The 24,743-nt window shown below is 26.8% G+C and overlaps 2 protein-coding genes across 6 annotated transcripts in view; both read left to right on the top strand.

Annotated features, from left to right (window-relative positions):
* The window catches only part of LOC100166824 (neuropeptide F receptor), an 89,168-nt gene that overhangs the window by 43,325 nt on the left and 21,100 nt on the right, over positions 1 to 24,743 (top strand). The window lies entirely within an intron of this gene.
* LOC100574164 (regulation of nuclear pre-mRNA domain-containing protein 2) overlaps positions 20,903 to 24,743 on the top strand; it is a 5,151-nt gene continuing 1,310 nt past the window's right edge. The window contains exons 1-8 of the mRNA XM_008185508.1: positions 20,903 to 21,180; positions 21,797 to 21,917; positions 22,880 to 23,009; positions 23,343 to 23,518; positions 23,579 to 23,888; positions 23,959 to 24,119; positions 24,177 to 24,360; positions 24,528 to 24,697. Coding sequence (XP_008183730.1) covers positions 20,903 to 21,180; positions 21,797 to 21,917; positions 22,880 to 23,009; positions 23,343 to 23,518; positions 23,579 to 23,888; positions 23,959 to 24,119; positions 24,177 to 24,360; positions 24,528 to 24,697 — 1,530 coding nt within the window. The remainder of the gene's footprint in view (positions 21,181 to 21,796; positions 21,918 to 22,879; positions 23,010 to 23,342; positions 23,519 to 23,578; positions 23,889 to 23,958; positions 24,120 to 24,176; positions 24,361 to 24,527; positions 24,698 to 24,743) is intronic.

The raw sequence follows: 24,743 nt of genomic DNA, 5'->3' as shown, positions 1-24,743 counted from the left end.
TCCTCTTAACTTTAACTATTTAAGTCTTAATTCAAGTTGGCTTGATAAAAAAAACCAATATTTTCATCCATACCAATATAATATAGCAGTAATATTTACAGTCCTATAAGTCTGATAAAATATCAAGGAAAATACCATCAATTATACATTATACATTTTTATTACATTACTATTTTGTTGGACACAGTCTACTTACATCAAAACTCAATGCTCTGAACTTAATTATTTACGTCAAAAAGGTCTATTGGTACGCAACTTGTAGCCAGCAAATAATTCAAGCACCCAAAACCATTAGGTATAACCCAGATGTTTTTTTTTCCAAAAATCTTGAATTAGATTGTAATTGACATTTTTTTACTTTTTAGTTCATGTTAACAAAAAACTTTAATAGGTATATTTTGGAACATGAAAATCCATGAGATAATTATTTTTCGTGTATTTTCCATGTTGAATTTTTTATTAGTTTATTGGCAATAATAAAAAATGTGGATGGTAATATTGTCATTCTGTTTATTCATAACAATTTATTAACATACAATATAGTCAATAACGTTGAGTTTTAAATTTTAATCATAAATATGAACCCTTGTGCCTTGCGGGTACTGGTATCTGTACAAAATATTGGTATTAGACATGAAAAATATTTTTTTAAATTTAAATTTTATCGGCGGGTTGGCGTCCTATCGGAATTCAAAATCGGATATGTAAAAATATTTTATAATATTTGCATTTATAAATACATAGTTTAAGTATCACTATAAAAGATTGAAAAGTTTCGTTTGCAGGTATAAGTCAAAAGTTTGTTAATGTTGCATGGGTTGGACAATTCGGATAAAGATTTTAGTTTCCTGCAGTCTCTCCTTTTTGTACCTGCGAAATTTGGTCAGGATATGTTTGACGGTAAAGTTTCTTCTGAAGCTGGTGCATACTAATCCTTTTATAATCATTAGTTATTAATAAATAAGGCTTCAACTAATTAAAAAAAAAATTTTTAATGTATACCAAAATATTGGGATTTTTACAATTTGTCCGTCTATCGAGTTTAATTTAGGTATTGCCTTTATTAGAACATATTATATTACACTCAGTTTACTTTAAATTTATTTAAATTGTATTTTAGTTAGAATGGTTTGAATTAGTTTATACTCTTAATTTTAATTCAACATCAGCATTTTAATCCACGTTATTAAAACCCGGTCTTACCTCGAATTAAACTAATCTGGATCTTAAGTAACAGTTTTATTTCAAATATCATATTTTCCATCTCTGCATGCCACTTCTTTTAAAGTTACTATGGAATATTTATCTTATTTTATGTTTAAAAAAAGTTCTAAACACATTTATACATTCGCAATATTTATGTTTTGTGATTAAAATATCATTATTATTTATTACAAAATGTTATGCACATTGAGTGATACAACTAAACAAAAAATGTTTTATTTTACAAATTATGGTTTTTTGTAAACACATTATCAGAGAATACCGCGGATTGTGTCTGATTGGTATTTGGTTATAAATAAAACTAAGTATTTTGGTTAATTATAATTTATGTTTAAAATTGTGTAATTTCAAACGTTTATGATGAATAGTAATTAAATATATGCATAGTGTGTTACATTATAGTTTGCAACAATAGGTTAAAAACATTTTGACAACAGACTTACATTGATAATTTAATCAGTCATAAAGCTGATTGGATTCATTTTTCAGTGCATTCTGTAATCAATTTAAGATTATAATTAAACTGTTGATTTCAAGCAAAAAAAACCTGCTTTCATATTACTCTATTCTACCCTAAATCAATTCATACTTCTTCAGAAACCATCTCCTTTTTAATATCCCCTATTCCCCCACCACTCTACTTCATATTACCATAATTAGCTTATGCACACAACGTTACGTCACAGTAGTTCTATGAATTTTAATTTAGTTCTGTGGCTCTAACTTGTTAGATTGTTAATTTAGCTTAATTTGTTATTTAGTTAATTTACCGCTGTTTAGTTTGTTTTGTTTTATTGTAGGTATATTATTCTGTCTACTAATGATTTGTATATATTATCATCATTAGATATTAATATATACAAATTGTCTGTTTATGCACCAATAAGCAAATGTAATGGTTCTGTAGTACTATGGCATAAAAATAGGGTGAGTATGCTTAAAAAATCTCTCTGTAAATAGACAATGTTATTTGATTATATGTCCTATTTAAATGACTCCAGCAATAATTGTTAACAAATTAACTGCAGAACATCGATGGTGTTTTCTGATGACTTTCTAAACTATTTTAATATAGACCATTTTAATGCTTAAACTGGACATTGAAACCTTTCTAGAAAGTAACATCAATAGCAATATTTCAATTTTTGGAAGAATTATATTGGGAATTTCAAACAAGAAATTGTATTGTGGCACTTATAAATCTGATCCCCATAATTTATATACATATCATTTAAACAGTTGTATTCAGACTATCAGGCACGCTTACACAAAAAGACTACACTAACTTTTAATTTCTTTTAATAATAAAATTACATATTTATTTTAATGTTATGATGTAGTCGTGTAGGTATCCTATAGCTGGTGAAAGTAATACTATAGTTGTTCCTACCTGAGGTGCGATACCACACGAAAAAAAAGCATCCTTTCGCTGTCATGTTTTACACAGATCATATTATTGTATGTAGTATAATGTATAACTAAAAGATAAAAATAAAATAAAATTGATTTGAATATTTATACAATTCTTTCAAATGTTAATTAACTTTATTCACATTATTATTCTTCGTTATAATAATTTTTTATTATTTATTTTAATTTATGTTTCCCTTAATTATTTATTTCTACTTATTATTCAACGCATCTTTTTTTTTAACAAAATCGTTTTTGGGATAACTAAAACTAAAAAGAAATAACACTTAGGTAAGCCTCAGCTCTATATTTTAAATATTGAATACAAATTGTACCTATTCTAGTAAATTTAGGGGCATATACCAAAGGGTGGGGGGGGGGTGGATATCAGAATATCAGATACTCAAGTAATTTTGTTTTTATTTTAAATAAGTTCTGTGAAAACATCCAGATAACTTTTAAAACTATCAACCCAATTCAAACAATATCGTTCTATATTTAACGATGGCATAAAAAAAATAACAATTACAATTGTTGAGGCTACAAAAATATTTCTTTGACCCCTTGATACAACAATGAATACCTGTAAATCCTGTAGCGACGTCCATTAAATTCTGAAAACTTATCAAACAAATTCAAATAAAATATGCATGAAGTCAGAAATCCTAAATTCTAAAAGAGTTATTTAAAAATTATTATATTATATTCTAAAATCAAAAATTGAATTGCATTTTTTATGTTCGTAAGAAAAATGTAGTTATATAAGTACCTATTTCATAATAGCATATTATTGGTAATACATATTTCGCATCGTAATTTATAATACATATAGCGACGGTAAAATAATTTTATAAAATATATAACTATACTTTATAGCTTATTTATTATATATAATATGCATAAAATACAATATAGAACTTATCGTTGATCATACATCACACCCCCTGTCCCACGATGATTTAGTTGAATAATGGTATCATAGCAAAACATGGTAGTTGCAATAGTAACAGTTAATACCATGATAATTGAATGAGATAGTAAGCCTTGGTCATTGAGGATAATATTATGATAGAGGCTATCACAATAGTGCATGATAGAGCTTTTATACACTGTAAAACGTGCATGATATTTGCATCGATCAAGTTGTTAAATCCCCCCCTAGATATGGATTTGGGGGGCTTGAGCCTATCCAGTGGCGTATTTAGGAATTTTTCTGGGGGGGGGGATGAAATATATAATAATATACCCATAAATATGTACATAATATACATTTTAAAAATCCCCTAACTTGTTACCTATTGAGGTTAATGTGGATCAAAATGAAATACGAATTAACATGAATTGTATAGTACCTAATAGCATTTATTTTAAACCCATACTAGCGCCAATCCCGTGTTAAATACGGTAAACAAAAAAAAATAGTTAGGTATAAAACAAAATCGAGTTTTCTTATTTTTTGGTTGCTCAGTTCATTGATACCCCATCTAGCATGATAGTTAAATTGATCTGTGACATGCCAATAAAGCCAACACATTCAGTTGGTTCTAATAAACAAGGTATAAAATAATTACTAATTTATAATTATATTTCAATATTAAATAGGAAAATTGAGAAAATATTTACTTCTGTCGTACTACATTATATTAGGTAAGACTTAATCCTCTTCAAACTTGAAAAACATCGTTCAGGTGTAGCAGTTGTCAGTTGGTACAGACAAAGACGCAAAGTACAAAATATTTTCAAGAGTTCATGAATATTTGAATAAAACTCTTTATCACAAACATCTAAAGCATGTAACCCAATACAATTTTTTCAGTCACTACCCTGATGGCATTTTATAATGATAATATTATTATAATGTTATTATAATATTTTTAGTCAATCATTTGCTATCAGGGTAACTACACTTCATTCACTAAAAATAAACCCACACCCTGTAGTAAATCCACGGTCTTTATGGTAATTTTGTTTTATTTATTGTCTGTCTATCAGGCTTATTATAGACACTCATGCATGAAAAATAATTCGCAGTAAAGTAAAAAATACAATACACCATACTACCATTGAGGTACCTATATGTTTTTGTTGTCCGATAGTAGCATATGCTGTGATTAGTAGGTATATCAGAGCGGTACAGTTACAGGCTAGAACATTTAGAAAACAGACATACTTCACATACCTACTTAAAAGTAATATCATATTGAGAAATACTGAAAGTGAGAAAACCTAACTTTCCAAAAAATGAAGAAAAAAAAAGGTCAAGGGGAGATCTATCCCCCATCGTAAATACGCTACTGTGTCTATCTTTGTGTGAAGTAATTTTTTCATACACTAATGATCTGTTTTGTTTTTAATTTAAGACATTAATGCATTATACATACCTAAAAACCCCTAATTTCAAATGTTTGCACATATCTAAAGTTTAGGTTTTTTTCCACTAATCCCCCATACAAAACGTACCTATGTATATAAACCACTGAGTAAATTCTTAAATGTTTGTATTGTTTTTTGTATAGTCGTATTTCCATATAAAAATTATCAATGATCATATTGAATGGTTGTCAGTGTTACAATCTGTTGAATCTTATAAAGGTTATTGTTTATCTTAATTATAACAAGTCATGTTCATTACTTATTATTATTTGTATAAATCGAATCTGAAATCTGTTAGTCATTTTTATTAATTAAAAATATTAGTTGAAATAAGTAAGTTAAAATATTAATGTCAGTTTATTTCAAAATGTCTTTTTTTATTATTTATTAATAAATACGCCTCAACTGCTTTTTTATTTTATAATATTATAATATAATATTATTTTACTATTAGGCAAACATGCTCACAACAAACTTTTTATATTCTTACACCATAATTGAATTAGCAAAAATCAATTTCTTAATAAGTTTTTAAACAAAATATTCATATTATGATAAATTCAACCGTTGAATATTATTATTAAAAACGTATTTGTCGTTATAAATAAAGGGTCAATCATACCCCATAGTTCCCAAACTTCAGTGCCAACTTATTTTGAAAACTAATATACATAATATGACATTGGCATGTTTTGTACATGAATAAAAATAGGTTCGTAGCGTTTTCATTAATTGTCGAAGGACGAATCATTAATTTCACAAAAATGTGTAGTATCGTTTTATATCACTTACGTAAAGAAAATATTTGAAGACGGTTTTGTTGTTTGCCTTCAGTGTACCTACTGTGGCGTTGCGGCTGTACGAACAAAGGTTTTGTTATCGAGTAGAATGGAAACCCGAAACACTGTCAAATGTTTTTTGCACGACATGGTTTTGATTAATTTTTTTTCGTTTCAGCAGAACTTTGACCACCGTAATTGTCCCATATACTCTGAGTTCAAAAAGTGAAATTTAAATTAAAATGAGTTTAGTAATAAATGATTATGATTAAAGAGCGCGTGTGAAGTTCATAGTTGACACCAAACTCTTTCTTCGTGTTCAAATTTAAAAATATCAAGTATCGCATAAATTCAGAAACATTATATTATACTAAAGATTAAAGTATTTTTGTTGTCTTTAAAAAAGATTTTTAAATTAAACATTTTTATCAAAATGGAAAAGATGGTAGTCTTATAATAATATGTTTTTGTTACGGGCGACTTCAAGAAATAAATATTTGGACAGTATAAGCTCAACAGTTTTATGCAGCTTTTCTCTTGATTGAAAAATAAACATCAATAAATTATACTCAATGAATTCAATACTAAAAATATATTTCAGAAAATAATTATCTGCTTCAAAGTTAAAATCGATTTTTGAGTGCAACGGTTTATCATTGCTATTACATTTAAAGACCACTTATTCATCACAAAATTCCCGTATGGTTTTAACTTATTTTCTTTTAAGTTCCATTAGTTATTAAATTTTGTAATACACAATACATAAATTAGTACAACAAAAATTCAAGTTTATTCCAAATTACCAATATCATTTTAATGAACAACATAATATAGTTTAACGAAGTAAGTACCTACTCCAAAATATTAAATTTAAAAATAAATATTAATTTATTTGTTTTTTAATAATAAATTAACGGTTTGAAACACACCTAAGTCTACTTTTGCATAATTACGTTTAATACTTCAGAATCATTTAAAATATTTTAAAAAAGCAAACACCACCAACGATGTATACTTTTAATGGGACTGCGTTAATGTTGGCTAAAAGGACAAAAAAAGAATATATTACCAATGTCCCTATGGAAAATGGCTTTGTAATAAATTGTAGTTAAATTTCATTAAACTTTCATATAATATAATATATAATTTTATGAACAAATAGAATGATCATTAAATATAAATCAAGCTAAAACCCTTGCAGTTGATGCAAAAGTTACCATATTATTATGATACTATTTGTAAGCTAAAAAAAATGTTTACGTTTATATATAATTACGTAATATACTAATATAGATAGGTACAATAATATAAATTAACCGAATACATCCCAGACAGCATTTTGTAATGATAATATTATAATAGTATTATAATAACGTTATAATAATATTAATTCGTTATTTTAATGTTATAATAATATTGAATAATATTAAATATATGGGATAAAACTGAATTTGTATAGGTAATCATATTTTTACAAACGTACCCAGTATACTGTAGTCGGTACTAATATTCTTAAGTAATCGCTTTATACTGTGGAATTTACATAAACTATATAGGTTTTGAATATTAGATTTTTGATTACACGCCTACACCTGTTTTAAGATTGATAAAATACAAAGTCAAAATCTGAGAGATTTAGTAGATTCATGAATTTTGTTTAAGATGTCAATTGAAGAATTAATCTACTCGTACAAATGAATGCGAAGATTTGAAATCCGTGCAAAATAACTCTATTGCAAATTATCTGTCGAGTGCTTCGTGATACTAAATTATTTCTGAAGTTTTCCAAACAAATTACCGTTTTACTAATTAGCGTCTGCTTGAAAAATGGATTCTAAATGACAAGTGACGATTTATTCAATTGTTTAAATTACCTACTACAGCAAGCATTGTCATTACTGTATTCAAATCTAGATGAAATAATTTTCAAATAGATCTTTCAATAAAAACTGTATTTGTTATTTTTACACAAAATGCAAGTAAAAACCAATTTATACTATTAAAATTGTACTGAATCATAATTATGATTATTAAACTAAACATTAATATTGGCTAAAAAACTTTAAACCAATAACTAATATGTGTGTAAACACTGACCTAACGAAAACATATTCATATTTCATCTACATCCAATTAAATTAATATATTGTCCACGGTGCGGCTGCGGCTTCGCGGACCGTAGGGTGATATTTTTTTTTTTATAAAAATAAACTAGCTGACAACTATAGCCGGTTGCTAGTTGTACTAAATTCCAGTGTAAGATGTTTTTTAATAACTTTTCACAAATCGTTTTTATTTAGATTTAAATTGTAGCAAACTAATAAATTAAATTAATTAACTCGATAACATATTTAGTACAATTTCTCAAGTTTATTTTAGTAAAAATAAACCACGACCGTTGAGACCATTATAATTTATACTGTTGGATGAAAATATAATTTGTTTGAACAGAGTTCGTGATGGAGCAACAACCAATAACGCATTAATGCTACTGGATGAAGATGAGATTACAAAATAATAGTCTTATACTCTTATGGTATATTTAAAACCTATACAATTCTAACCAAGACATATTGAATTTCTAAGCAGGAAAATTGTTTTAAACCTAATGTAGATAATGCATTTTAATGTATAAATTGGTTTTAAGCAAAACACACTAGTAATTAGTAAAAATTATGTTATAAACATTGTTTGTTATAACATAAGTAGGTACCTATATATATTTTTTTTTTCCGTAAAATTCTAAATAAATTTTAAACGTTTGATGCACAAGATAAAATTACATGATTAAAAAAAAAATAAAATCAATACAAATTAACATTTAACAATAATTAATGAATCAACGCATTTAAATACTATTATAAGTGGACTTCAAGAACGCTTATGTTTACACTTCTTTAACAATTTTCACGGTTATATAGTTTTTCTTTACAAAAACAAATACAAAAATCACTCTGCTGTTTATTATGTTGTAATTGGTGTGCGTCGTCATTGAGTAGGTCAGTGTAATGAACGAGGTTAATTGAAATTCAATTATAAATCATAATTGCATTGATACGAACAATTTATTATTATGATTAGAGACGGTGTCTTTATTTCTAAATATATGTTATAAATTATTTATATATTATTAGTACATTACTAAAAAAAATAATATAATAATATAATATTATAATAGCTAGTATTTCATGTTTCTATTGGTAATGCGATAGGTTGAATTAATTTTTCCCAAAAGCATAGATTATAATATTATACGGTAATTGTTATAATATTATAATATTAGGTTTATCATATATTATTGTTATTTAGTTTTTAAATGTACAATTTATGAGGTATATTTTATCAAATTGTCAAACTTATTGACTTAGAAAAAAAAATGTTATCACCATAAATTTAAAAAAACTAAAAAGTTACAAGTTTTAAATGTATATTATTATTATACAATATACATAAATAAAATATAAAAAAAATGTATAAATAAACAACTAAAAACGAACCAAAATATGTCAAAAATTATATCATGTGTAGAAAATTCTTATATAAAGATTTGGTGAAAATGGCATGTTTATACGCGCAGTTAAGTCTTATCAATTATGAGTTATAAAAAAAAAAACAAAATCGATTTGGCCCAAATTGGTGTTACGTACACATTTATTCATATTTTTTTTTAGTTTATTGGTTTATCTATATAGTTTTCAACCAGAAACCGTCCTAAATATTGATAATATTGCATTGTTTCCACTATAAAAGTGTTTTTAGAACACAGACATAATGCACACCATTGTAAAACAAATACATTTATCGCACTCCTCAAAATCTAAAACCTATCTGAAGTAGGGACCATCTACATGAAATCTCAGCCTATGATTATTGAAGTAATAGAACTATATGTCATAATGAAACTTGTATAGCCATTTTACTACTCAAATAAGTGTCGAAATGTGGGTTAATACCTAATTTTTAATTCTGTTAAAGATAAAAAAAAATGTACAGTAAAAATTCATCGCCATTATAACTCCATAAATTATTATAAAATAATATAAATGTTTAACCTAAGCATAACGTATAATACACTTTTTAACCAATACATTTGGCACCTGTATATAATATAATCGAATTAATAATACTGTCACTGGTTCTGGTACTCTTTGAATGTTGAGTTCATACCTACATCCGAATTAAACATTATATTGCTAAACGTACTTAACATCGGTAAATATGTGCCATACACTCCATATACTAATATTTAGTTTAATTTTCATTAGTATTGATTATTCAATAGTAAATACTATAAGATAATAATAAAGTAACATAATATGTAGGCATGCAGCCCATTTTATACTAAATCAGTATAAATTACTAAAATAATGCAAATATTTTTTAATGTATGTTAAGTATAAACTGTTCATGTGTTTGGCGTACCTAAGTGTAATTGGATTAATTTCATGGAAAATTAATTAACAAGCTATTACTAGCCGTCAGTTATTTGAGTTTAAATATCAAGCGTAATAATTTATGGTAATCTATTTTAGTAATACTTCCAATAAGTAATACCCCGAATAAAAAGCAATTACTCAGTATTTATGTTCTATAATAGGTTCATAAATTAACATAAACAAAATACTTTAACACTTACTTTAATTAGAATGTTTCTATAAGCAGGTTTCTAAGCAAAAGTGTCTTCTAGCTCATAACATTTCTTTCACTTTAAATATCAACAATTTTTATAAAATTATTTTTAAAACACATATAATTTGACCTAGAAATATTTGAAAAAATAGTAAGTACCTCATAAAACATAAATTATCCTCAAATAGCCCAAATAATATTTTAAAAATCGTTCAAACAATCAAAAGTACAGTTAAATAACAAATTGTATAAAAAATTGTTTTAAATATTTAGATTGTAGTTATAAGTATCTACTAAAATAACATAATATACTAATTACTTATTGATAGCATGATGGTCTATTGTAAATGCCTCAAGAGTAAATTTAATTATAATATATCGTTTGTATATTTTTAAAAAAAACAAATTGTTCATAAATTATGACTATATGAGTAAAAAAACAATGTTGAATGAATCTAAAATGAAAAGTTAGATTTTATAAATGAAATACCGAGATATTATTCAATTAGACGACTAAATATCTAAATCAAAATTGTTTGCTATTAAAATGTTGTAGATAATACACTAAATAACCTATAATATTAGTTAGTATTTAGTTTATGAATCATGAATATGTCATACTATGTTTGCAGGGCCGGACTGGGCAGGTGGGATACCCGGAGTTTCCCGGTGGGCCGCTTATTTGGATTGGGCCACTGGTTCTCGTAGGGACTTTTTTTTTTAGGTTTATCGGTTAAGACTCATCCTAGACATAGATGCATTTTCTAATGCAATTGTATTAATTGTATTAGAAAACTATTTAGAGATAAAGAAATTCCTCAAAATATATATGAAAAATTGTATAAATTGTCAAAAATAGATGTTTGTGTGTTGTGTCATATTATTGTCTTAATGTCTTCGTTAATCGGTAATCCCTACCTTATATCATAACGCACGTCTGCACCATCTAAAATGTGCAACAATTATCATCACACAAACTCTCATCTATTCCGTTTTCGCTATAGTGGCTGAACTAAGGTATAATAATGTGCTCGGTAGACACAATTTCGCAAAAGAGCTCAAAGCCTCAAACCTTAACAAATTGCTTAATATGTATTAATGTGTATTCTGGAGTCCAAACATATGTATCTATATATAAAAAAATAAGTGTACATTTTGAATACATTTTATAACTCAAGATCCACCAAACAAATTTCGATAAAAATTTCAGGGCATATTAAGATTGATATGTAGATAGTTTCTGTGAAGTTTGTAAGCTGTGCGGTAAGTGGTTCCGGAGTTATGGCTTCTTAAGTACCTGGCGACATGGCCAAAAACAACAATTTAATTTGCGGATTAAAATAATAATAGTGTATATTGCTTGCTATTGGTTACGGGCACTTTTGTTGATTTATATTATTATTTTTTGTCAATATAAAAAGAAAATCTTTGTATAGGGTCAACTCTGGAACTACTTATCAGATCTTCTTGATTTTTTTTTAAACGAAAAAGTATATCACGGAGGAGATTATTATGAAACAACATTTTAGGAAAATCCACCGGAAAAGAAGGAAATCTGGATGTTAAAAATACAAAAGTGACGCAACAGGTTAGATTAGGATTTTGTATTAATTGATTATATTAATCCACCATAGGTAGAATACGACAAACTTGATATAACTTTGATACTTTAGAGTTAAATCATACACTTACGTACAAACTAGGGGTCCGTGATCTACCGCAGGTAGATTGCCTACCTGATAATATATTACTGCGAATCAGAATTTTTATTCCGGGGAATGGAAAAGTTAAGATTAATTTTAAACACTATACACCGAATATTAAATAACGAATTGAACAAAGTTTGAGTCATAATATAGAGTTGGTACATTTAACGGGCAGCGAAGTGCACAGGTTCAGCTTGTTTTTAATAAAAATGATAACATTTCATTATACTAACCAATTTTTAATTTTAGATTCTGAGCGGAGCGAGGAAGCTATTGGTTTTACAATGGTATTTATTTTTTTTATTTTTTATATCCTGTATACAAAATTTCTACCAGAAGGAGTGCTTCGATTTCAATATATAGTACCTTATCTTTTAGCAAATTGGATCAAGATGGTACTTTAAATAGGTCATTTTCCGATTTTCTCAATAGTTATTTAATGCCACGGAAAAAACTACCGAAAAATTACGAAAAAACGGTAAAAATTAGATTTTAATTTCTAACGCTTTGTTTATCACCATAGAAACGAATAAAAAATTATAATATTATAATATTAATTCCACTTTTATGATAAAATAAATAATAACAATATAAAATATCCAGACTGACAAACTGTCTCCGCTCAGAATCTCTTTTCTAATATATTATATATTATATAATTATATATTATATACTATAGATATTTTATCATTAAATTCAAGTCAAATACAACCCATTATACAAATATACAATGACCCACTTGTAACCTACTGTACAGCAGAGCGACATCCACTTACCTGCTTTTTTTAATTTTTAATAATAATATTAAGTGTTTAAATTCTCAAAATAATATACAATCATTTTATATGAAAATATATGTTTTTTTTAGAGTTGTTTTATAGGTATACCTAAGTGGGTCGATTATTTTTATTTTTCCGGTAGAAATTTTTGACCCAGTCCGGCCCTGTATGTGTTGCATTGTGTGCATAATTCTTGATTTATTTAATCGTGGAGGCAAATATTGGTGTTACAAAGTTAACCAGTTATATTTTTAATTAAAACTTGCATATCATTAACTCACTACAAACAATTCAATAATTAAAACAAACTTAACTATCAATACTCAACACACTCATAATTATTATATACTATAGTATTGTTTTTAAAAATATATGCAATAATTGTTTGAGATAGGTAAATGTATGGTGTATCACCTTTTATTAATTGCAAGGGTTCAGTAAAATAATTTATTATTATTTTATTATTTTTCCATTTTATGCAGAGTACATAATATATATAATTAAGTTTTATTCTAATTTTTTTCTTATGGCATATTAATTTACAATTTAAATTGTTAAAAAACATAATTAATATTTAATTTTGGGCAGAAATATTTGCATTACAATGATCTATTTCAATTTTTGAAAACGTCACTCTGTGATTAAGACATATCCAACAGTTAACGCGAAACATAATACAGCTTGGGAAAGTTACCAATGATAGAAAATTATAAAAATGTTTACATTATGTCAAAAAAAATAAAGTTTATCATAAATATATAAAAATTTAAAAAGAAAAAAGAAAAATGATATCACAATCATTCAAAATTATAAATATACTCCCATAGACCTACTCGTAAATGAAAATTATAAAACACTTTTAAAATAAGATTTTTACATACGTCAGAGTAAAACCATTATTAAAATTCAAAACTAAAATAATGTGTAGGATTTATATGCTTATATGTGTATGTTATTCAAACTACCTTCTAATAATAAACACCCATTTTAGTTGTGTATATAAAACTACTGGTGTGAATGTAATTCGTTTAAAATACTATGGACATTGACATGGATGTCACACCCACCTGCATTCATGTCAACTAATATTGTTTTTGACAGCATACATTTTTTCAAAATAAAAATATATATTAACGTCATTTTGTACATCACAGTGAACGAATAGTTAATTTGATTTTATTCAAAAATATATAATTTTATTTTTTTGTTTCATCTGCGTAGACGTTAATTGAGGTGGACTTGGGGACTTTTATTATCTTCAATTTCGTATTTTAATTATTTAATATTTGGCTGTATGCATTTTTTAAAACCGACATTAATATCGTCATAGGTATCGACGAAATAAAAACGAAAAAAACGATATTATATTAAACTCGAAGTATTAATGTCGTTTAAAATTAAACTTTGTTAATAACCAAACCAATCATCATGGCTATATTATTTTAAAAGGTAACTATTATACCTAGTTTTCACCATTGTCACCTAGATAAATCTACTTTTCATAAATATAACATGAAAATACAAGACCATTAATGTAGGTACTAGAAAATGTAGAAAACCGCAGAATGTACCGTTCAAAACCACACATTTTAAATAGGTCGAATTGCATTTTTTATATTATTATTATTATTATCAACCTTAGGTATTGATCTTATAAGTATCGCGTATTCCCAGAATCTTTTTTAAAAGGTACAACTACCTACTTACTTTTAAAATCATGAAACTAATTTTAAATATTTAAAGTATAAAATTATTTACCTAACTTTAATGTTTAATGTTTCAGTATTTTAATTTTCTCAAATCGATTTCATAGGTGAATCACTTCGATTATTTCCTTTCTACATTTCATATTTATAACAGGTAATTTTTAGTGAGTTATTTTTGTCCTCGACAATGATTGTACACATATCATAAATAAGAGATTATATAAATAATTAAAACCTTTAGGAGAAGTACTGGCACCATAGTTCCTCCTCCAGTCCTCGATACCACAATAAAAAAAAAAAAATAAAATAATTAAAACCACATTCACTATTCAGTGAAATAATAAAGTATTATACCATGTATTAAAATGATAATTACGTAACTCTAAACATTATGGGTAAAAAAATGCAATTTTTTTTTTATTATTTTAAGAAATCTACAATCTATACATGTTCTTAATATAATAAGTAGGTTTGATATGTGACAAGTAAGAATGATATGAATAGTGAAATTAGGAAAGATACCCAGTGGTAACGCCCTATAAAAAAAAAATGCAATTTAAAATGATTTTTTTTGTATAAATCTACGTAACAGTTCAATAATATAAATACATTTTACAATATTATCCGTTTTATTAGTGTGATTGGTAAATGTATATTATATTATCCCATTATAGTAGCTTAATTCAAAAAGCCATATATAATGTATACTTATAATATACGGTCAAATACTCAATACATTTTTTTAAATTTACAAACCTATTATTAACTTGAATACTAAATATTTGGAATTTTATCGAGTGATTTCAGGAAAGTGTATATTCAATATAGTGTGTGCTTTTGATAACTTCCACAATAACCTATAGGGAATGGTTAAATAAACTTGTAAAATATACAGAGTAGGTACTTAGATTAACGTATGTTCGTTATCCTTTGCCATGTCAACATGGTCTACTTAGTACCAAGTACTTACTACTAAGTGATAATCAAACTAGAGAATTAATTATCGGTGACAACATTTTGGTGTTGAAATATTTGAATCAAATGGCATTTAATTTCAAAAAGTCAGAGATGAAAATAATGCACACAGACTCACAAGTTACAAGGCACGCACGCGGTCGAAATAGCCATAAGCGCATAATTTTTAAAACAAAAGAAAGTGATGGATCAAATTTTTGACCGAACAAAATGCATCCATTTATCAACATAACTTGTCGGATTATAAAGGCGTAGTAAAATATAGTGACCAACCAATTATAATATAACCGTCATGGGGATACCGGAGAGCGAGGATGATCAACAACACAATGCGCTCAAAAATAACAAATAATCTAGGTACAGGACATAATATATATTTTATGAAATGTCATTTATTTTCCACAAATGTTGAAAACTTATATTTAAAATTGTTTGTTTATGTTATGTTTTAATACATTTTCTGTATAATTGTTTTAATAAAACACATTATTATTATCTCTGACACAATTCAAACGTCGTACGAAAAAAAAAATAAAAAACACTGTTTAGGTAAGTGTAATAATGTTATGTTTATATTATTATGATGCCATTTATCTAATGTAATGAAAAATAATATTTTACACACTTTTTTAGCTCAATATACTTACTAGTTACTACCTAATGTAAATTATAGACATAAACTCCTCTTAAAATAATCATGATCTGCTAAAATAAATAAATAATTATTTAGATTGGTACCTATTACTAATGAGTAGTTTCCACTTTGTGCCATGTAATCATCACGCAGTTTAACATCAATATTATCTACTTTTTTTCTGTTCAAATTTGCTTTTGATATAAAGATCCGTAAATTATGTAAAATGTACCAGCATATTGACTATCATGAACTCAGAACTAATTAGGTACAACAATAATTGTATATTAATACATAGGTACTTGAAACAGTTGAAATTGCTATTGATGTAGTCCAAAATAATGTTCAATCAAGCAGATTTGAAGACATTTTAACACTTTTTCAAAAGCTTTAGCATGAAGTTTTAGTGTAGACATATTTATATTTTCTCCAATTTACAATCGAATAATTCTGTCACGTATCATCGGTTGATGATATCGGGTAGCTGGTATTTACTTACGAAATACTTTCACGGTCGCGATAAAGAACCAATTCACACGTGATCTTAGTACAGATGTCATCAAGTATGATATTTTCTCTAGAGTATAAAGCAAAATAAATACAGTCAAAATGTACGTTATAATTTTAACTTAATTAAATATAATGCTGGGTCTTAAACCTGACATGGAACTCCTGGAACTAGCCTAAAATGTTTAAATTTAAAAAAAAAACCATCATTCTAAAATCAATACTTCTCTTTTGAATACTATACCTATTTACTATGCTAAATAGATATTACACATCTATTTTATACATAACGTTAGCCAATAAAAAAATGTTGACAATTTCTTAGACCATCAACTGAATTTCAAAATATTTATTGATAACCAGTCAGAGAAATAATTTTTTCCCAGACTTATTTACCTAAAATGGTACCTTAATAATAATATACCTACCACAAACCACTTATCCCAAGAGAAATGAACACACATTTACATAAAGTTTCTGTACCATGTAACATTTTTGAATTTCTTTTAATACATTCTATGATTCTATTTCTATTCTATTTGATGTTTTTTCAACAGTAAAATTAAGAAGCAAATGTAATAATATTTTTCTACATGACTATTGGGTTTCTTAATAAATACCTTAATATTAAAAATTATTATAGAGGTTCATTCGAATAAAAATGTCCTCACTTTTTTAATTACATACACGATTAATTTACAGTTTCGATATTTAAAGTACAATATGTCAATATTTATAGTATTAGTTGTATATACATAGTTATGAGTGTTTTGGTTTTTAAGTTATGAGATATTACTTAAAGCATTTTTCTTAAATACCTACTCAATAATTTGTGATCATTTTTGCAATCATAATAATTTTATATACTTTAAATATAATGTAAAATATGATTATATTTTTGAATTATATTTCCACCAAACTAAAACACAATTAAAATATATTATCCAATACTTCGTTATTATTTTTTTATAAGATCAATTAATTTATATTTTAGCATGCCATTAAAATAAAATATTTTAAGGTTAAGTTATAGGATAACATTGAATTGAGTCCCGCAAATACTTTTGGGTTATCGGAGTGGAGTCCCTTCAGCCTATAAGTGTTACCCAGAAGACACCACGTGGATGTTGGATGAGTAGTCTCCCACAAAAATGTGTGTGATTGTATTTTTTTAATCATTATAATAGTAATATTTATAAAGAGTTAATCAATTAAAAAATATTGAAAATAATTATTATTATGTATGATTGTATTAATACACTATTTTTTTTTTATCATATAATAAATAATAATAATTATGTGTAATATAAAAATGTTAGTAATTACCTACCTAAATAGTTTTTTTTTTTTAACCATATAATAATAATAAGTATAAAGAAATTATGACGGGTTATATAACGATGTTAATAACTAAATAGTTGCTGGTAAAAATTTAAATGATACAGTTTTTAAAAAGTCAAATCTGTCAATTTGCATATTTATTTATTTGTTTGTCTGCTCCCGTAAAAAATTTCTTTTTTTAATGATTTTTTACAATATGGCCTCTTCGCTTTGCTTCTTAGTTTAATATACTGGATGATTCTTTTATCATAGAACACTCATTATTTCAGAAAGTGTACATTTTTTTGAAAATATTTTTTTACATAGTTTCAAGTCACTCATAAAACAATGTTTTTCTTAAAAAATTATATTTTAAAATATTTTTTATCCTTATAATTTTTTAAGTTTTTTAATTTTTGAATGACAACATTGGGTTTTAATTTTATATTCCAAAGCAGAATATTTTTCTTAGTATTTTGATACACGAAAATCGAATTTCGGGTGAGTAGTTTATGAGTTATAAATATTCAAAGTTTTATTGAGCGGAAGTGGAGTGGTACGGGGTTACCCCGCGAAATGTTTGTCCACTTCTCCGCTCATCCATGTGTTACCAAATATAAATCGTTTATGAAATAACTCCCTATGTGATTTCTTTATTTAAAACGTTTTTCGCGTTTCCCTGAAAACTACGCTTTTTCTCACATAGGAGGTTTATTCCCGTGAACGACGCTATGACAAAAAAGATAGAGAATAATATTTTTGAGAGAATGACATATCGATTTTATTTTTTATAATTATTTGACTTTGTATTCGACTTTCAAAATAAATAAAAAAAAATGTTGTAAATTTAAATGATATTTAAATTGTCTTGAGACAATATTTAGACAAATCGATATGTCATTCTCTATCTTTTTTGTCATGGGTGACTTTACTCTAAGATTACTTAAACACATAGAAAAAATGATTTTGCATAAATTAATTTTGTCTATGTTGCGTGTGAGCCAGAGAGAGAAAACAAATAGTGCGCTGACAGCCTCTTAAAAGGGACATGTTACAATAAATGTTTAATTATAACATAATATTAAGAGCGGGGTTGAACTGAGCCACTGTGCTACACTACTATACTGAGCAATTACACGTGCACAGTAGGCTATTGTCCCCGGGCTTGTACAAAGTGATCCACTTGGTATAATATATTATTATTGTTGACGATTTTTTAGGACATATTCTACTTAGAACACCTTGGTAGTGGACCACCATGATCCACATCGCTTAACTTAACTTGAAATACTTGTAAAGTTTAAACTAGCGCCCGCCGCCGCCCATTATATTGCAAAATTAAATTTTTTGAGAGTTCCAGGCAATTCTTTTAAAGTACATAATCCGTTTTATATGTCAGAGAATTGAAAAACTTAAACTTTTGTTTAGTTATTTTTTTTAGTAGTTTTTTGAGTAGGTATTTATCATATTTATTAGGTCATTTTGTAGGCGGCATACCGGAAGTACTGCAAAAGTATTAATGGAAAAATGAAAAAAAAAAAAGATAATTTTGGTCATTTTTAGTGCATATTTATAATTTATATAATTGACGGACCACAATAATTATAAGTAATTTAACTATAACATGCGTCCTATATATACAGATTATAGTTTGGTCTCCATTTCTTTAATTTTAGATTCTGAGCGAAACGACGAATTTATTGACTTTACAATCATATCGTGTTTTTTTTTTATTTATTTATTTTAATTTTTCTTGTGTCTGTTACACACTTACACCGTTTTGGGCAGTAACACTGCTTGGATCTTCTTCAACAGTATCTTGTTCGATGGGAAAGTAAATCTAGTTGGTGCAATTCTTCACAATTTGAAATTCTCAATACTTTTCAAAAGTGCAGGGAAAAACAAAACAAAAATTAAGGAAAAACTGAAATATTTACGCAAAATCGATTTTGATTTTTGGTGTAACTATAAAACAAATAACCGTAGATACAGGATATTTTCACTGAATATTTTATTATAGCATTTATATTGACATTTATTTTACACAATAACATTTTCAAAATATTTTGACTTGTTTTGAGCGGTTTACCGACATTTTTTCATGTGTTTGACCATTTTTTGCCGACCAGTGTTGGCAACACTGTGTTACCGTGACCCGATAGCACGGATATAGATACTATGGTTGCACGACGGCCCATATTGGATCACAGTGCTGAGCACGGCCTTAGAAGATATCTTCTAAGGCCGTGATGCCTACTGTACAGCAGAGCGACATTCGCGGCTCGTAGTTTGATGGTGACCATTACTGCCAATCTCAAGGAGTTGAAAAATAGTTTTCCCGCCTATTGTACACAACAACGCGACTGTCAGCTGAACATATTACGATATTATCCTCCATGCAAATTGATTAAACTTATCGTGTTATGTACCCTATTGCATGTCTTGCCAAACTATTTAACTATTATAGTATATTATACCATCGATAATACTATGCCTGTTTAGTGTGTACATAGTATACAACATTATAATTTCTTACCATTTTCGAGGTACTTGTGTTCAAAATTCAAATATTCCTGTTGAGCTGTAGGCGTTCAACTATTAAATTTGCTTCCACTTATATTCGGTTTATTAATATGAATTAAAATATCCATAGCTTAATAATTGTATTGTCGCGGCCTCGAGTATGATTCAATAGTTTTAATAATGTCGGTTTCTTGTCCAACTGAATACCTATAAGTTGGATTGTTTTTTTTCTTTTCAAGCCGTTTGACGAAATAGGTTTATTTACTTCGAATACTTGATTTTCATTGGCTAAACATGCAGTTAATGCTATAATTATATTCGTGCAACAGTCGCAAAAATGATAGAATATTCAGATGCAGAATTTGAAAAGAAGCTAATGCTTTTAAAAGACACTCAGGATGCAATTCAATCATTGTCTGCATGGTGCCTTAAACGACATGAACATTACAAAAGCATTATCACTATCTGGTTAAAAGCTATTAGGAAGGTGAAGATCGAGAAACGTTTGACTTTGTTTTATTTAGCCAACGATGTTATACAATACAGTAAGAAAAAGAATTACAAGTTTATTGATGGATGGGCAACTGCTATTCAAAAAGCTATCCCCTATGTCAGGTAAGTTATACTAATTACTACATTTCAATATTAATAACAAGTAACAATATAATGCAGTTAACATTAAAATTGATTAGAAATAAAATTAAGTAGTATCCAGATATCACCTACCTATTATATTTTTTCTGGTCAACATTATTAAAAAACTATATTCTTAATAACCATTTATTACTTTCAGTTTATACTATTTTTTTTTCAAATTAAATATTAAAAATGTGTCAGCATACCTATATATTGCATGCCCATATACTTTAATAGTTATACAATTCTATTTGTGGTTGTAATTAGTTAAATTTATTTCCAGTCTTCTCTGCTGTCTGATAAGAGAAGGTTTTGTAATAGTTGCGGTTTTAAACGCCGATATTTTGTTTTTGTTGTCAACTTGTAAGTGTGTAGAACCGTGTTCAATCGGAACTCTAAAGCTTTGAGATTGGTGTGGACATTTTTTAATTGAGTTTTTATCCAGTTATGAAGTTTGTACTTAAAATAAAACTACCTATTTAAATATTTATTTCAAAATAGGTATATATAATCTCATATTAAAAATGTCGCCATATTTCATGTTTTATTTTCAATATTTTTTTAGAGATGAAAAAATACAATCTAAAATTTCAAGAATTATTAAAATTTGGGAAGAACGGGGTGTATATGATGATAGTTATTTAGCTGATTTAACTGGTTTATTAACTACACCAATTCAGAAATTAAAATTAGCTGATCCGGTACAAGAGTTTCAAGTGAGTACTTTATTGAATGTAAGAGTTAAAATTAACACTCAGTTTATACACTATCATGTGTACCGTAATTTAATATAATTTCTCCTGCTCCAATTTTATCTTAAGAGGATGCCGAACCAGTATGTGTTTTCTCTATGTCACAAAACCGTACAAGGCAATTTTTGTGTTCGATCTGTATTAATTTTAAAGCTCGTTATAACGCTATAATATTATTCATATTTATAAACTTTATCTTACTACATATTTTGCTTTTATTTAAAACTACTTTAATACATATTACTTATTAGTGAATGAATAAAAAAATTATGATTAAAAAAATTAAGATTACATTATTATAAAAATTATTGCATATTAATAAAAAATTATATATTACATATCGGGGAGTGTATTTATACCTCATACTACAATAACGATAATTACGATAAATGTAGAATAAGATCAAATTTGTTGTACGTATACATATTATAAGGCATGAATGAAACCAGTGATAACCAACAAAAATATCTAATTTATAAAAACCAATTTATTTCTAATTTTTAATCAAAAATGTTCAATTCCTATCATTTTTTTTTTTTATGAAATTTGAGTTTTATAAACGAAGGGGTGAGTCTGATTAGTTATAACCAAACTTTTTATAATGTATTTGGATAAGTCCGGACCGTCCCAAACGATTTTGAGTCTAATAAGCAACAACCATATATCTGTGCGTCTTAAAAGCGTCGTCTACTGTATTTGTGTATGTTGTATCTGGTTGGTTGTCCTCCAAATTACTCAGCTATATTGTTAATTTTTTGGTCTACAACTGATATTTACTTCTCACAGGATATTATATATTATTAATTATTACTTCTTACTGATTTTATAGGAGTTTTTACATGCATTTTAAAAATGTGAATTTTTATAGTTATTTAAATGTGTTTATTAGTAAATAATTGTGTTAAATATATTATGGTTATTCTTAGATACATGCATTAGCGGTTAAAATACGTTCTTGTGTTAAACTGGAACAGATTACAGACTTGAAGATGAAAAATTTAAGAGAAGCTAATCTGCCTCTTACTAATAATGAAGCTATACAGAACATGTTAAAAGGTAATATTGTTGTACTGCGGCATATTCTTGTTACTTGGTGTATAGACCTAAAATGTTTTATTGTTGTCTACAGAGATTTATAATTTATATAATTTTATGAAATTTAATATTTCATTTTCTAAAAATAAATATGATTATTATACTTATTTGTTTTAAGACTGACCCTTCTTGTGCAAGCACAGATGTATACTATTTAGCAATGTAATTCAAATTATAATGATGCTATTGTGTTATTATAAAATATAAAAGTTATATTGCTATTTTTAGTCTTGTCCTGTAAAATTGATTAATATCCATTATAAAAAATTTTACAAACTAATGTTTTTTTTTTAGATCGAACACGAAGTCACGAGTTTTTGAATGAATTAAATGATGGTATGTCGAAAATTGAAAGCTACATTAAATGCCTCAAACGAGAAACTATTGATCGTGCTCAACTAATTGATGCTTTAGAAGTCGCTACATCTTATTATGAAGAACAAAATGGCGAAGTTACAACTGTTGCTCAAGTAAAAAAATATATTTGCTTATATGCTATAACAGAAAACTAATTTAAGAAAGAATTTCAGGCATATTTCAACTACACTAAAAGAGTAAAACTTTTAAAAAGCAAATTGGAATCTTTAGTTGATTCTATGCCAACAGATAGTCCAATGCCTTCACCTGATATTAATGCACCATCCCCTTCAACATCTTCAGTCTCTATTGAAGACTTAAACATACACAATATCAATTATGACACTGTATTAAATTCTGATAAATATATGATGAATTCTTCAATGGAAAATAGCATTAATGACACTGATATTTATGTGCCCACTACAGTTATCAATAATATTAAGTCATATATTGCTCCTGACACGTATACTACTGTTCAAGGTATGTCAAATTACATTTTTTAGACAGTCAAATTTGTTGTGTTTTTTTTTAATATTTGATTATTATTTAGAATTGTATGATCCAGCTTCTGTAAGTTTTCCAGCAATAGAAAATCAAGATCAACAATCATTAACTAGCCAGTTTCCATATGATGCTCCATCACCACCTCCAGATGAGACTTTTGCATATTCAGCTTTTCCTAATCAAACAAATGTTTCATATACTAATGATGTATGTATATCTCTCATTTTTTGTACTATAATATGTATAATAATTTTTTTTTTACAGATGAATAATCAAAATAAAAGTTCTACATATTCTACAAGTAGTTATGAAGCTTATGTACCTACTCCGATGTCATCTAGTCAGCAATTTATAACGACTGAATTCTCTAATAATATGATACCTCCTACTAACTCGTCATCTCTTATAAATGAAAATACTATACCAGTATCTCATGTTCCACAAACGGGTAATTTAAATTCATTGCAATAGTTTTCAATTTTTGGTCTTTTTCATTCAATGTTTAATCATGTTTGTAAGAAAACAAAAGTTTCTTAATTTTATTTTATAAAATATTCAGCCAGCACTTAACCTTCTAATTATCATAAGATTATTAATTTTTTCCAACATTTTCAGCTTGGGATGTAACTGTACATAGTGATTGGTCAACAAATGACACACCAGCATCACCGCCTTTTCATGAAAAAATCTCCTATCAAAATACTCCCATTATCAGTAAAACTGATGGAGGGCCAGGAATCGATCACTGTGTTTTAGCGTCAAAAATAATAGATAGAGATGAAAGAGTTTCTCAAGAAATTATATCTAAAAATTCTGATATTGACCACAGAA

This window comes from Acyrthosiphon pisum, chromosome A1, assembly GCF_005508785.2.
Source record: "Acyrthosiphon pisum isolate AL4f chromosome A1, pea_aphid_22Mar2018_4r6ur, whole genome shotgun sequence".
Lineage (NCBI taxonomy): Eukaryota > Metazoa > Arthropoda > Insecta > Hemiptera > Aphididae > Acyrthosiphon > Acyrthosiphon pisum.
Note: the sequence above shows the minus strand (reverse complement) of the source record. Positions and strands in the feature narration are given on the sequence as shown.